At 43.7% G+C, this 14,168-nt stretch overlaps 1 protein-coding gene across 3 annotated transcripts in view; it reads right to left on the bottom strand.

Moving 5' to 3' along the window:
* The window catches only part of tnnt2.L (troponin T2, cardiac type L homeolog), an 85,784-nt gene that overhangs the window by 19,572 nt on the left and 52,044 nt on the right, over positions 1-14,168 (bottom strand). For all 3 annotated transcript variants that reach the window (XM_041583033.1, XM_018248142.2, NM_001089040.2), the window contains 3 exon segments: positions 8,977-9,054; positions 977-1,087; positions 416-525 (listed from right to left, as the gene is read on the bottom strand). In XM_041583033.1, the coding sequence (XP_041438967.1) occupies positions 416-525; positions 977-1,087; positions 8,977-9,054 (299 nt within the window).

The raw sequence follows: 14,168 nt of genomic DNA, 5'->3' as shown, positions 1-14,168 counted from the left end.
ATATCATGTCTGTTTGTGTATTCATATGTGACACATTTTCAGTTAAATTCAAACTCACAGTGATTTGTATGTTAAAGGTGTTTTAAAGGAATGACAATATAATGTACTGTTGCCCTGCACTAGTAAAACTCGAGTGTTTGCTTTAGAAACACAACTGTGGCTTATATAATCAAGCTGCTATGTAGCCATGGGGGCAGCAATTCACACATAAGATACAATCCCATTGTGTACTAAAGAGCGTGTATCCTGTGCCTTTTCTCATTTTTTAGCTTTGAGGGGATGGAATTCACTATAGTAGAACTTCTGAAACAAGAAACCGAATTTTACTAGTGCAGCATAAAATAGATTTTATTTTCATTACTAAAACATTTTTAATTTTTTGGTGTTTCTGTTCCTTTAAAGTATCACACTATACCTTAGTTTGTCTTCATTCAGGTTCTCAACATTTAGGGGTTTTTTTCTTTCAGCTAGAATCATTTTTTTCTTTTCTCTTTCTGTCTGTTTCTTCCCTACTTTTCTTTCTGTCTGAAATAAGTTCAAATACTTCAAGTAAGTTAAATCCTACAAGATCACATTTAAAATAAAATCTGACAAACAATAACAATAAATTAACATGCAGTATGTTTGCAAGTAATTTAGAAGGGAAACCATGTCAGGTTGGGATGGACATATTACCCTGGTTCTCCTGGAGATCACAATAACAATTAATTGCAGGAACTAAGTATATCTTTACATAGTAATTTAGTTTAAGTTTTAAAAAGACACAAAAATTATTATATATACAAACAGGGATTTGTGTTTTTTTCTTTGCAGTGTTTTGTTCACTATAGAAGACCACGGTGAGATCAATAAGTTGCTTAAACCACCAATTATAAATTATTTGATTCAGTCAAACAAGACTCTAGGCAAGTTTTAATTATGACAGCTACAAAGCAAAAGTATAATAAAACAGGTGAAATAAAAAAATGATAAATACCTTTTGAAGGTAACCACCAAAGTGAAGCATGTTGGAAAAGGCCTTTTTTTTCCTGTCATCATCCTGAGCTCTCTTTCTATTTTCCTCCTCTTCTTTGCGTGCACGTTCTTCCTTGAAAAGTGAAATAAGAGATATAAATAATTACTTTAAATTTATGACAGACTAGACTAGATGATGGAATTTTACTATAAATCGTATGAGGCAAGAAAGGCAGAAACCTCTTATAATTCACTGGGCGCACTATACTTAAACAGTGTTTGAAGCCTGACAAAAGGCGGTTACATTTGCAAAAGGAGGCTCAACTAAGTATTGATGTAATATCACCGTTGGGGCGCCAAAATTAATGAACCAGTCTAATTTGCATATTTTCGGTTAATCCAGTAAACTCTATGTTACTGCTGAAATACTACTGTTTCCATAATTATATATTTAAATGAAGTTGCTACTTCGAAAACGCAGCCAATGATAAACAAAACTGCAAAGAATTGGGATTCACAAACTTTTTCATATGACTGTATACATTTTTAATTATATCTCAGGTCCTTTTTGTTGTGGATATGATTAGGTTATTGACTCCACTGATACTCCTTGGACAAGCTTAGCTACACAGGCACTCTCTGCTTTGTGCTGTTAAAGCACCTAGAACAGGATACAATTCTTATTGAGATTTCTTAACACAGGCTTTGTGATGTGTATTATAACACAATTATAAAGAAAATACATGGTGATACATATACTTTTTTTGTAACTTAAATTTTTTTATTAAGTTTTAACATATAAAACAATATAAAGCATAGCTTATACATGTATATCTGTTGTAAGGGTATGAAGCCATGTTCTACAATATATTTGTATTTAATTACCTGTACTAGTCACTTCAGTCAGTAGGTGGCAGCAAAGGAAATGGAATAAGTACAATGCTGTGTATAGTAATGAAAGTTTATATTCATTCACCTCTCAAAACGTGAATAAGGCTAATTTAGGGGAGTGATCCGAACCCCACAAGTGTGCTAGTAAACTGTAATTACAGGTTTGGGGTTGTATGAACAAGTTCGATTAATGCATCACAGATTATCTAAGGAGGTGGAGTCCTGAGAGGAACAGGAAGTGATGTGAGACTCCCTTCTGCAGCACCTAAGGACAGTTTTGCAGTGAATGATCCAGGGTTTCCTGTCTGTGTGGTTTTGGCCGTGGAAAGACCTGTGGATCCAGAAGGAAGCATGGAAAGCTTGCTTAAAGCACCCAAGGAACTGTAAGCGCAGCCTTGCTGCATCATAGTGCATACCAGTGACATTTTGTATATTACAGTACATTGCTAGAGACATACTTCGCTGGGCTTGGAACTGCATACAGGGAAGCCTCGTGTAAAGAGAAGGACACATTACCTGTGGATTACAAATAGTATTGCGCAATACTTAAGGGTGCACCCCAAAGACAAAGACCGGGAAGGAACATTTAGGGGCAGCCAGGCTGCTTCGCGGACTGTGGGGGAATATTTAGCAGGAGCTAGTTTTAGGTTAGGCAGTATTACTGTTATTGTGTGATTTATACCTTGTTATCTGACTGTTTATACATGCCCAGCTATTTATCGTTTATTATTGTTCAGTAAACTTCACTGTTGGGTAAGAACCGTTGTCTGTGTCTGTGTGGCATCGTGTACCCTCTGAATCTGTGAGCCCACCCCTCGCTCCCGCTTTCAGTTGGCGCTGCGAGCAGGGTACATTGATCGCCATGCAGAACCCAGCCGGTCATGAGGCCGCTCCTGCCATAGCCCCCATTGCCCCTCCTGCCGTGGGAGTAGCTCAGACCATGTGTTTGCCCGCAGGAGCAATACTGAACCAGCTAGTACGGTTTGACGGCCAGAACATGCTGCTAGAAGACTGGGCCACTTACCTTAAAAGTACCCTTAGGTTGTACAATTTGACTCCTGATCTGCAATCCGATGTGGCGCTGAACGCCCTGGAAGGGGATGCGAGACGCACTGTAATGCTACGCCCAGAGGAGGAGAGGAAGACTCTGGAGGCCATACTCTCAATTCTTGAGCCTATCTACGGAGAAACGGCCGGTACTGGCAGCCTTAGGTCTCGCTTATTCACTCGCTTCCAGCTTGAAGATGAGACTATCCCCCAGTTTGCGAATGCTCTTCAAGAAATATGGGCACACATACAGAGAAGAGAGGGCAATGGCGCTAATGTTCTTGGAACTGGAGACCAAATCCTTCGGGACCAGTTTGTTCTGGGATTGCGCAGTCCCCCCCTCCGCCAGATCCTCAGGGAACGTATCCTGGTGGATGCTACGCTGCAATTTCACAAGGTACAGGCTGAAGCGGTGGCCAGAGACAAGGAGGAGGCCTATGGGGCTTACACCGTGAGGATGCAGGCTGTAAGAAGTCCAAGAACTCTTTCTGAGGAAGGGGAGCTGCAAGAGACTGTGAAGGCACTCAGTGCATCCCTGGGAGAAATCCAGAAGCAGTTGGCACAGTTGCAAGTTTCAGCAATGGCCCCAGTCCAGCCGGATTACTGGCAGAGGAGTGCCGCCCCAATGGGTCCCCCTCGATATCCCGTGGCTACAGAGGCCAGAGTGAGAAGTTCCCCCAGGCACTGGGCTGACCGGACACCACCTGAAGAGGCGCAGTCGTGGGGCCCTCCCAGGAACCGGAGAACTATGGGCCCACAGTGTTGGGTTTGTCAAGAAAGAGGACATACCTCCCGTCAATGCCCGCAAAGGGGCCTACATCCAGAACAGCCGCCGTTAAACGGGAATCCCTCGCGGTAGTGGGGCACACCGCGGGGGAAGCCAGGTGCCAAGCTATTCCTAATGACCCCCGGGACCTGGTTGCCGAAAGCCCCTACCTAACAGTGCAAATTGAAGAACAGATGGTGGGATGTCTTATAGACACAGGGTCAGAAGTTACCACCATGCCAGTGGAGTTCTTCGAAAAGCACTTCGGACACATGTTGAAACCTGACAAGGGTACTGTGATTAAGCTGACGGCGGTAAATCAGACTGCTATACCAGTGTTCGGAGTGGCTTGGATGCGGATGAAGCTATGTGGACAGGATGTCGGCAGGAAGGGAGTGGTACTGGTAGAGAATCCGGCTCGGTGTGGAGCTCCCGTGGTATTGGGGATGAATGTCCTGAGAGGGCTAGATCAGCTCCTGTTTACAAAGGAGGGACCGGGCTACTGGAAGAAAACGACTTCCCACAAGCCTACCCAGAGGGTATTCCAGAGGCTGATCCGGACCTGCGGTATCTGCAAAAGCACCCCTGAAGATAAGCCAGTGGGAGCAGTGTATGCCCCATATGGAAGAGCCTGTATCGTACCCCCACGACAGGAAAAGATTATACGAATGCCTGTCGGAGGCTGGCGGAAATTGAATGGGATAGGAGTGCTAGTAGAGCCACTGGGTGTGTCAGAAGCTGGACGGAGCCCAGTGATTGCCAGAACCATTGTGACAGTAATGGACGGTCATGTGGTAGTCCGGTGTGTCAACATACACGACCATGAAGTTACCTTTCATGCTGGAGAGAAAGTGGCTGAGCTACATGTTCTGCAAGGAGTACCACTCACAGGAAGACAATTCGCCCTACGGTCAGTTGAAAATGATATCTGGACCCTGGCAGTGGACCAGAACTCAGTGGAAGAGCCCACGCCTGAATGGAATGGCAGGCGGATCTTGGAGAAAATGAAGATCGACGCCGACCAATTCACCGCCAACCAGTTGGAGAAGATCGAAGCTGTAGTATGGGAGTTTCAATCCACTTTTTCCCGGTGTGAAGAGGACTTTGGCTGTACCACAGTTATAGAACATGAAATACTGACTGGGGATACTCCTCCAATTCGAGAAAGGTACCGGCAGATTCCGCCCACTCTCTACCAAGAGGTGAAGACAATGCTGTCTCAGATGTTAGATAGTGGAGTAGTCAAAGAGAGCCAGAGTCCATGGGCGGCGCCAGTGGTCTTGGTGCGGAAGAAGGATGGGTCCTTGAGGTTTTGCGTGGACTATAGAAAGTTAAACGCTGCCACAGTAAAGGACGCTTTCCCCCTGCCAAGGATTGAAGAGTCCCTGACGGCACTACAGAGGGCCAAGTATTTCTCAACCTTGGACTTGGCAAGTGGCTACTGGCAAGTACCTATGGCAGAAAAGGATAGACAGAAGACAGCCTTTATCTTACCTATGGGGTTGTATGAGTTCAAAAGAATGCCTTTTGGACTAACAAATGCTCCGGGTACATTTCAACGCCTAATGGAACACTGCCTGGGTGAACTGAACTTTGAGTCAATTCTGATCTACCTGGATGACATAATAGTCCATGCTCCGACGTTTGAAGAACATTTGAGAAGATTGCGGCAAGTGTTAAGTAGACTCCGTGCCCATGGTCTCAAGATCAAACCGAGGAAGTGTCATCTCTTTCAAACAAGATTAGAGTATCTGGGACACGTTGTATCAGCTGAGGGAGTTTGTCCTGCAGAGAGCAAGATAGAGGCAGTGAGTAAGTGGCCACAGCCTAAGACACTTCGAGAAGTGAAGGCGTTTCTTGGACTGGCTGGATATTATCGAAGATTTATAAAAGGCTTCGCAAAGATCGCCGGACCACTACACGAGCTCTTGAGAGGGACCGCCCAGGGTCCGAAGACACGACCCATATCGTGGGGGTTGTCGCAGCAGCAGGCTTTTGATGAGTTGAAGAGAGCCCTGATCAGTGCCCCCATCCTGGCATATGCTCAGTATGACAAACCATTTATGCTCTACACAGATGGAAGTCTGCATGGATTAGGAGCGGTGCTGGCCCAAGAACAAGACGGGCAAGAACGAGTCATTGCATATGCTAGTCGCTCCCTACGGGACTCTGAGCGCAATCCGGAAAATTATAGCTCCTTCAAACTCGAGCTGTTGGCGTTGGTCTGGGCAATGACTGAAAAGTTCTCGGGGTATCTCACTGGAGCAAAGGTCCTAGTAAGGACAGACAATAACCCCTTGGCTCACCTGCAGAATGCAAAGCTGGGCGCCTTAGAACAGAGATGGGTGGCAAGGCTGGCAAAGTTTTGATTATACCATCAAGTACCGTGCCGGTAAGGAGAACGCAAATGCAGATGCCCTGTCCAGAGTCACCTGGGAAGCCCCAACAGATGAGGTGGATGAAGAAGATGAAGGGACTGAGACACCCGATCTGGGCCGAGTGCCACGGCAGCCACCCGTAGCAAGCTCAAGTGGGGTGGCTACCCATAACACGGTGTTGCTGGGAAAGACAGAGGAAGAATGGGCTCAGGTGCAAGATGATGATCTTGAATTAAAGAAGATCAAACATTGGGTGAAGACAGGGATATGGCCCAAAATGGAAGAGCGAAGTCGCTTGTCCTCAGATGGATGGAAGCTGTTGCAACAGTGGGATCGGCTGCAAATCCGAAATAGAATAATGTACCGGAAAGTGTTTCTACCTACTGATCTTGAGGAAAGGTGGCAGATGGTGATACCCAGTAACCTGGCTCATAAAGTGGCCCTCGAAGGACATGAGAAGGGTGCCCACTTTGGCGTGGAGAAGACATACAAGTGGGTACAGAGATTAGTGTACTGTCCACAGTTGGAGCAGATTGTCCGTGAAGTATGTCAGAAGTGCCGAGCATGTGAGCTGGCGAAACCTCCTGAACAGAGGGCACCAAGTCAAGTTATTAAGACATCGGCTCCACTGGAAATCTTAATGATTGATTATATCTTGATTGGTCAGTCAGTGAGTGGACACCAATATTGCCTTGTGATGACTGATCACTTTACAAAGTTCGCTGTGGCGGTACCCACCCTTGACCAGACGGCAGGGTCAGCTGCCCGTGCAGTGTGTCAACACTTCATACAGGTGTATGGATGTCCGAAGCGGATTCATTCCGACCAAGGAGCTTGCTTCCAAGGGAAGTTAATGGAGCAGCTATGCCGGTTGTATGGGATGGAGAAGTCAAGGACGACGCCATATCACCCACAGGGAAATGGAGCCTGTGAAAGGTTCAACAGAACGCTTCTACAGATGCTTCGCACTCTGGAGAAAGAAAAGAAGCTGCGCTGGCCCGAGTATTTGCCTGAACTACTATGGGCATACAATAATCGTGTTCATAACACTACCGGCTATACTCCACATATGCTACTGTTTGGTCGCCCAGGACAGGAAGTTGCCGAAATGAATCTGGGTCCACTGTCGGAAGAGTCCCCTAGGACAGTTGACTCATGGGTGCAGGAGCACCAGGACAAACTGAGAACTGTATATCGGCTGGTCAATGAGAAGTTGCAACAACTAACCCCTAGGGATCACCAACCTGTGCAGACTGCACCCTTGACGCCGGGTGACCGAGTATTGGTGCGTGCTAAACGGCCCACAGATAAATTGGATGACCGCTGGGAAGCACAACCATATATTGTAAAGAGGCAGGTGTATCCGGAAGGCCCAGTCTACGACTTGCAAAAGGAAAACTCTAATGGACCGATTCGAAGATTACATCGCAACATGCTCAGGCCCTGTCTCTCAGAGAGTTGCCCCACGACAGACAATTCTGGAGATGTTCAGCAGCTACCTTCGAAACCTCCAAGAGATGTAGGATGGTGTGTAATTACTACATTTCCTTCACAAACTAGTGAATCACCCGCTCCCAATGGGGCGGCAGCGGAGGCTACCCCTGAGAATGCTCTACCACCCCGGGAGGAGCCGGGCCTTATTCCTACACCAAGTACAGAAAACTTAGGCTTACGCAGGTCGGAGCGCTCCACGTCAGGTATTCCCCCTCAGCGCTATGCAGCAGATGAGTTTATTTGGTGAAGCTGTCGGGACGCCAATGTTTTAGTGGGGTGGCATGTAAGGGTATGAAGCCATGTTCTACAATATATTTGTATTTAATTACCTGTACTAGTCACTTCAGTCAGTAGGTGGCAGCAAAGGAAATGGAATAAGTACAATGCTGTGTATAGTAATGAAAGTTTATATTCATTCACCTCTCAAAACGTGAATAAGGCTAATTTAGGGGAGTGATCCGAACCCCACAAGTGTGCTAGTAAACTGTAATTACAGGTTTGGGGTTGTATGAACAAGTTCGATTAATGCATCACAGATTATCTAAGGAGGTGGAGTCCTGAGAGGAACAGGAAGTGATGTGAGACTCCCTTCTGCAGCACCTAAGGACAGTTTTGCAGTGAATGATCCAGGGTTTCCTGTCTGTGTGGTTTTGGCCGTGGAAAGACCTGTGGATCCAGAAGGAAGCATGGAAAGCTTGCTTAAAGCACCCAAGGAACTGTAAGCGCAGCCTTGCTGCATCATAGTGCATACCAGTGACATTTTGTATATTACAGTACATTGCTAGAGACATACTTCGCTGGGCTTGGAACTGCATACAGGGAAGCCTCGTGTAAAGAGAAGGACACATTACCTGTGGATTACAAATAGTATTGCGCAATACTTAAGGGTGCACCCCAAAGACAAAGACCGGGAAGGAACATTTAGGGGCAGCCAGGCTGCTTCGCGGACTGTGGGGGAATATTTAGCAGGAGCTAGTTTTAGGTTAGGCAGTATTACTGTTATTGTGTGATTTATACCTTGTTATCTGACTGTTTATACATGCCCAGCTATTTATCGTTTATTATTGTTCAGTAAACTTCACTGTTGGGTAAGAACCGTTGTCTGTGTCTGTGTGGCATCGTGTACCCTCTGAATCTGTGAGCCCACCCCTCGCTCCCGCTTTCACTGTCAGTTATTAGTCTACATCAATCCAGAGAGAAGAAAAAACAATAAGGAGGAGGGCTTACTTTGACTAGAGAGGGTTAATTTCAGAATGTGGTGATACATATACTTTGTACACATATTTTATAACTATTTTATAACAAACATGCAGCTTGACTAAACTGCAATTTTAAGCAGATAGTAGTTTGCATTAGCCAAAAGGGTCATTAACTGTGTTATTATTATTATGTGTGTTATATTATACTACTCCATTTATAAACCTGTGGGGTATACAAGGTACTTACTGCAACTCTAGCTTGCCTCTCTTTTTCCCTCTCTGTTCGAATCCTCAGCTGTTCGGCTCGTTCAGCTCGTCTCTTCTCCTACAATAGGAAAAATAATACATGAAATTATAAAAAATTTACAACTATACCATTAACATTAATTCAGTTTTTTTAGACTGTATAATTATTATCTAGTTGCTGTATTATGTATTAATAACATTATATGTCTGCAAGTGAATGCTTAGCTTTGGTTTTAAAATATTTTACCTTGGTAGGAAATGATATACAAAGCCAAAGTAAACTACTCACTTGAGCCCTGCATCTGAACAAGCGAAAGATTGCTATCCATGTCTATAACCATCTTGTGTAATAACCAAAAAATTGGGTAATCATTAATCTCACAAATGTATACCTCTAATAGTCACACCTACAATAATAGCATAGTGTATAACTATACCATTGTTATTTCAGTTTTTTTAGACTGCATTATGTATTAATAACATTATATTTCTGCAAGTGAATGCTTAGCTTTGGTTTTAAAATATTTTACCTTGGTAGGAAATGATATACAAAGCCAAAGTAAACTGGCTACTCACTTGAGCCCTGCATCTGAACAAGCGAATACTGTAATTGCTATTTTGCTATCCATGTCTATGACTATTTTATGTAATAACCAAAAAATTGGGTAATCATTAATCTCACAAATGTATACCTCTAATAGTCACACCTACAATAATAGCATAGTGTATAACTATACCATTGTTATTTCAGTTTTTTTAGACTGTATAATTATCTAGTTGCTGCATTATGTATTAATAACATTATATTTCTGCCATTGAATGCTTAGCTTTGATTTTAAAATATTTCAACTTGTTAGGAAATTATATACAAAGCCAAAGTAAACTGGCTACTCACTTCAGCCCTGCATCTGAACAAGCGAATCATTGCTATTTTGCTATCCATGTCTATAACCATCTTATGTAATAACCAAAAAATTGGGTAATCATATCATTAATCTCACTAATGTATACTCTAATAGCCTACAATAATAGAATAGTGTGTGTTCTTTAATACTTTTACTATTTAGGGAAAACAAAATTCCCCTGCAAGACGTCTGTCCATCTGGCAGCCCTTCATGGCATACAAACCTTAGCCTACCTTCAACTTGGTATTTGTACTTGATGGTAACTAAGCTAGCATGAATCCTTTTTTTGAAGGTGACACTGCAATCCCAATTTTTTGTATCCTTTTTTTGTAGTAGAATTAAGGCATGATGATCAAAATTATCAAAATAAACCCCAGGTCCAAAACATACTACTGAAAGCAGTGTGTGTTTGACTGTTTCTATTCTATGTTTTACCATTTTGACCATTTTATTTCTTCGCTTTTCCTATTATTTATTATGCTTGTCCTCTCTGAGTACTTTTCTTCTCTGTAAAATTGTACAGCTCTGCCTATTCATGTAGCATAAATAAAGTTATACATAAATCTATATATTGTTTTAATATATAGATTTATGTATAACTTTATTTATGCTACATGAATAGGCAGAGCTGTACAATTTTACAGAGAAGAAAAGTACTCAGAGAGGACAAGCATAATAAATAATAGGAAAAGCGAAGAAATAAACAAGTATAATTATACAGAGATTAAGTGCCATGTGCAAATGACACAGTTAGGAAGGAGGTCCTCCCATGTAGAGTTTACAATCTAAGCAGGTGGATAACATACAGACACATATTAAAGACAAAAGTGTACAGGGCTTTGGGCATTGGCCCTTAAGTGTGAGGACTGCCTAGTGACTAGGGGTCTGGATAAGTATGCCAGTAATTTTCTATTCTTGTCCCAAATGCACAAATATAGTTTGTGATTGGTATAGTAGGCCCTTTCTGGTAAGGCCTACCTCTACTTTACTAAGGAATGAGCGAGCTGCAGTCAGTGGGGCTTAAGGTGTGTTCTGCTTCAGCATTTTGTAAATATTTTTTGGCTTCCTTCTCATGGTTTTGGGTGCCTTTCCTAGCTTGGACTATGGCGTGGGAAAGAGCTCCTCTCATCACCGCTTAAGAGGCATCCCAGCGGACAGTGGGTGAGGCAGAGTCTACATTGATGACCCAATATTCTGTATATGAGCTATCGTTTAGGGAGGCGACTGTTCCATCTCGTAGCCAGAGGGGATAATTGTGGGGGGTTCCATCTCAGCGTGAGTTGGAGGGGGGAATGGTCAGAGAGTGTCTGGGGCAGGTATTGGATTTGCGTTACTTGCGGAAGGAGTTCTGAGGAGGTTAAGGCCAGGGCTATGAGAGAATGTCTTATGTGTGGAAAAGTGACATGAATATGCCTTATAATGTGGATGTTTCCACCTCCACACGTCAGTTAGTTGAAGGGCTTCCACCCATTGTGCAAGTTTAGTAGGGATAGCTGAGCCTGGGTTAAGTCTGTCTATAGAGGGTTTCATACAACAGTTAAAGTCCCCAAATATACAGAAAGAACTATGGCAAATCCGACTAGTTTAGCATTAAATTGGTCTAGGATGGATACTGCAAATGGTGGGGGAATGTAGAGGTGTATAATTGTGAGTGATTTATTGAATAGATGGCAGTGCAGGATCAGATACCTGCCATAGTGATCTGAGTGTAATTTAATTACTCCTCTTGAATACGTGGAGTAAGTGAAGTGATAATGACATCCCACCCATGGTTTTTAAGGGACAATATCTTTTCGCCCACTAGGTGGGTTTTCCTGGAGAACGAGCATGGAAGGTGAGTGCCTCTTTATATAATTGAACATAAGGCTTCTTTGAAATATTTATTTGAGGCCCCTCACATTCCATGAGAGAATGGAAAGATCAGCCATTTGGATATGTTGTGTATATGTTGTGTGCAGTGTCCATCCTTGAACTGAGTATTGCAAACAGACAATGTGACCGGAACTTCATATATCTTATTGATAAACATAAAATGCCCAGCATGTACCCTTTTCCCTCCCTACCCACCCCTCAACCTGGGTGGGTCTAATAGCCTGAAACAACATATGCATAGGAGCTATTGAGTAAACCAGCAACTATTGCAACATTAAGAACAAAACAGTTTTAGCAATGCAGTTGTAAGCCGATGCATGTACTCCGGATTCCCATGCTTTTATTTCAGAATCTGGTATATGCTCGGGTATGCAGTTGAGGACAACAAGGTAAATTGCATTTCCCGAGTTCCTAAGGCAGAGAATTTTCCCTGTTCTGGATTGTTGTAGGTTGGTTCGGTTTTAAAAAATGCAACTGTTCCAGAGTTCTTGGGGGAATGAGTGTATATAGAATGGATAATTGAATCCAACAGACCAATAGTTACACCACTCCTAGGTACTGATCTGCTTATGCCATTGTTTGGTATGGGTTTGCCCCTCCAGGATACCTATGGAGTCCAGCTTCACATTTGCAGTGTGTAATTAGGAGGGCAAATTTTACGTATGGGGTGCTCTTATGGATAGGAGTAGTGGGGTCAACGCACTCTGGTCACTTCTCCCTCCCACAACTATTTCTGGTATTTACGGGCTTCTATTGGTGTTATGTCTCGTGGCGATTACTGACATAAGTATAGGTATATGTGCTGAGGGTGTAAAGTACATATTCATCCCACCATAGACCTCATCAGCTGGAGCTGGATTGCCGGAGAAGAAGCCCAGATAACAGTGTTTTACAGAGCATTTGGGTGATCCTAACAGTTAGTTGCGAGGGGTGATCTCCTCGGATTTTTCCTTGTTAGCCAGTCGTCTGCCTCTGTTGGAGAACTGAAAATTTCGATCTGGTCGCCATCTTGAATTTGCAGTCTAGCTGATCATGCTGTATGGTATTTGGCATTCACGAATTCTCCTCTTGATTGCAGTGAACATGGCTCTTTATTTCTGAATGGTTGGGGAAAAATCTGGGTAGAGAGATATAGCAGCTCCATTGAGGCAGATAGGTCATTTTAGTCTGGCTGCTCTAAGGGCCGCATCCCAGTCTCTGCAGTTGAGCATGCATATGAGGAATGGACGCAGAGGTGCTCCAGGGGTAATGGTTTTGTTGGAACTCTGTGCACCCTTTCCACTACAAACAAGGTAGAGAATTTATCACCTCAAGTGCTGTCCTTGCGATTTTTCAGGCAGGCCAATGTTACGCACATTATTTCTGTGCAGCCTGTTTTCTAGGTCGTTGTTTTTTTTCTGAGCTACCTTCAACTGCTGCTTGATTTCCGCGATGTAATTTGGGAGCGGAGTCACTGTGTCTTCCATTGTAGAGACCCTGGTCTCTACTTCTGTGGTGCCTTCCCTTTTGTTTTGGAGATGTAGGAGAGAGAAATCCACTTTTATCTCCTCTAGTTGTGTAGTAGTACTGACAGCCATACTTCAGGGTCCAGGTTCCTCTGCAAAGGCCTTTTGAGATGTAGGACCTGGACTTCTGGTGGTTTAGTTATAGGTCTGTATTGCTGCCTTCCTTGTGGTGCTCCCCCAAAGGTCCAGGGGTATACCTGTAACCTGGGATCTTAATGAAGTCCCTTCAGTGGCAGAGAATATATTTCCAATTACTACACAGCACTATGGTTGGTGCGTGTGAAGAGCCTGTCTGGTGCGAGTAGAGAGTTCTGGTAGTTTCAGCTTGGCTGGCAGTGTTCCAGTATGCTGGTGTGTGTGTATAACACTGGGACTGCCTTTTATTTGCCCATGAGGAAGCTATAGGCTTGGTGAGGAAAGGGCCGTGCAGCTATGTGTCATGAGGGGGAGAGCTCCCAGGGTCCCCAAGACACTTGTAAGAGGGTGAACTATCATGACTGTTGAAAATGTATTGAAATCTGATATGATGAATGTTTAATGTTTATGATAGTGTTGAATGTAAATTGGAAATGTGGGTGCATTATGGAGTTAGTGGTTAGTGGTAATTGGGTAAACTTTCCACCAGGGGGCAGTAGAACCATAGAGAACAAGGGCCAAGTTGATGGAAAATGCCTACCCAGAAAGGTCAGTGGGAACATTGACGGGATGTTCAGCTGGCTGAAGCAGGGAGGTGGCACAGGTAAAAGTCCTAGGTGGGGTGAAGAAGAGGGTTGTAGAGCGTACAACTGACTGCTTAACCAGTAGGTGATGCAGTTAAAAGGCCTTTTGCTGGGTTCAGAAGGCCAGATTGCTGTGGGGTTCATTGGATAATCTGTATAACTGTGGAAGGAACCATTTGACCAACTGGTGTC

The sequence above is a fragment of the Xenopus laevis genome, chromosome 2S, assembly GCF_017654675.1.
Source record: "Xenopus laevis strain J_2021 chromosome 2S, Xenopus_laevis_v10.1, whole genome shotgun sequence".
NCBI lineage: Eukaryota > Metazoa > Chordata > Amphibia > Anura > Pipidae > Xenopus > Xenopus laevis.
This window is presented reverse-complemented; position numbering and strand designations above follow the sequence as displayed.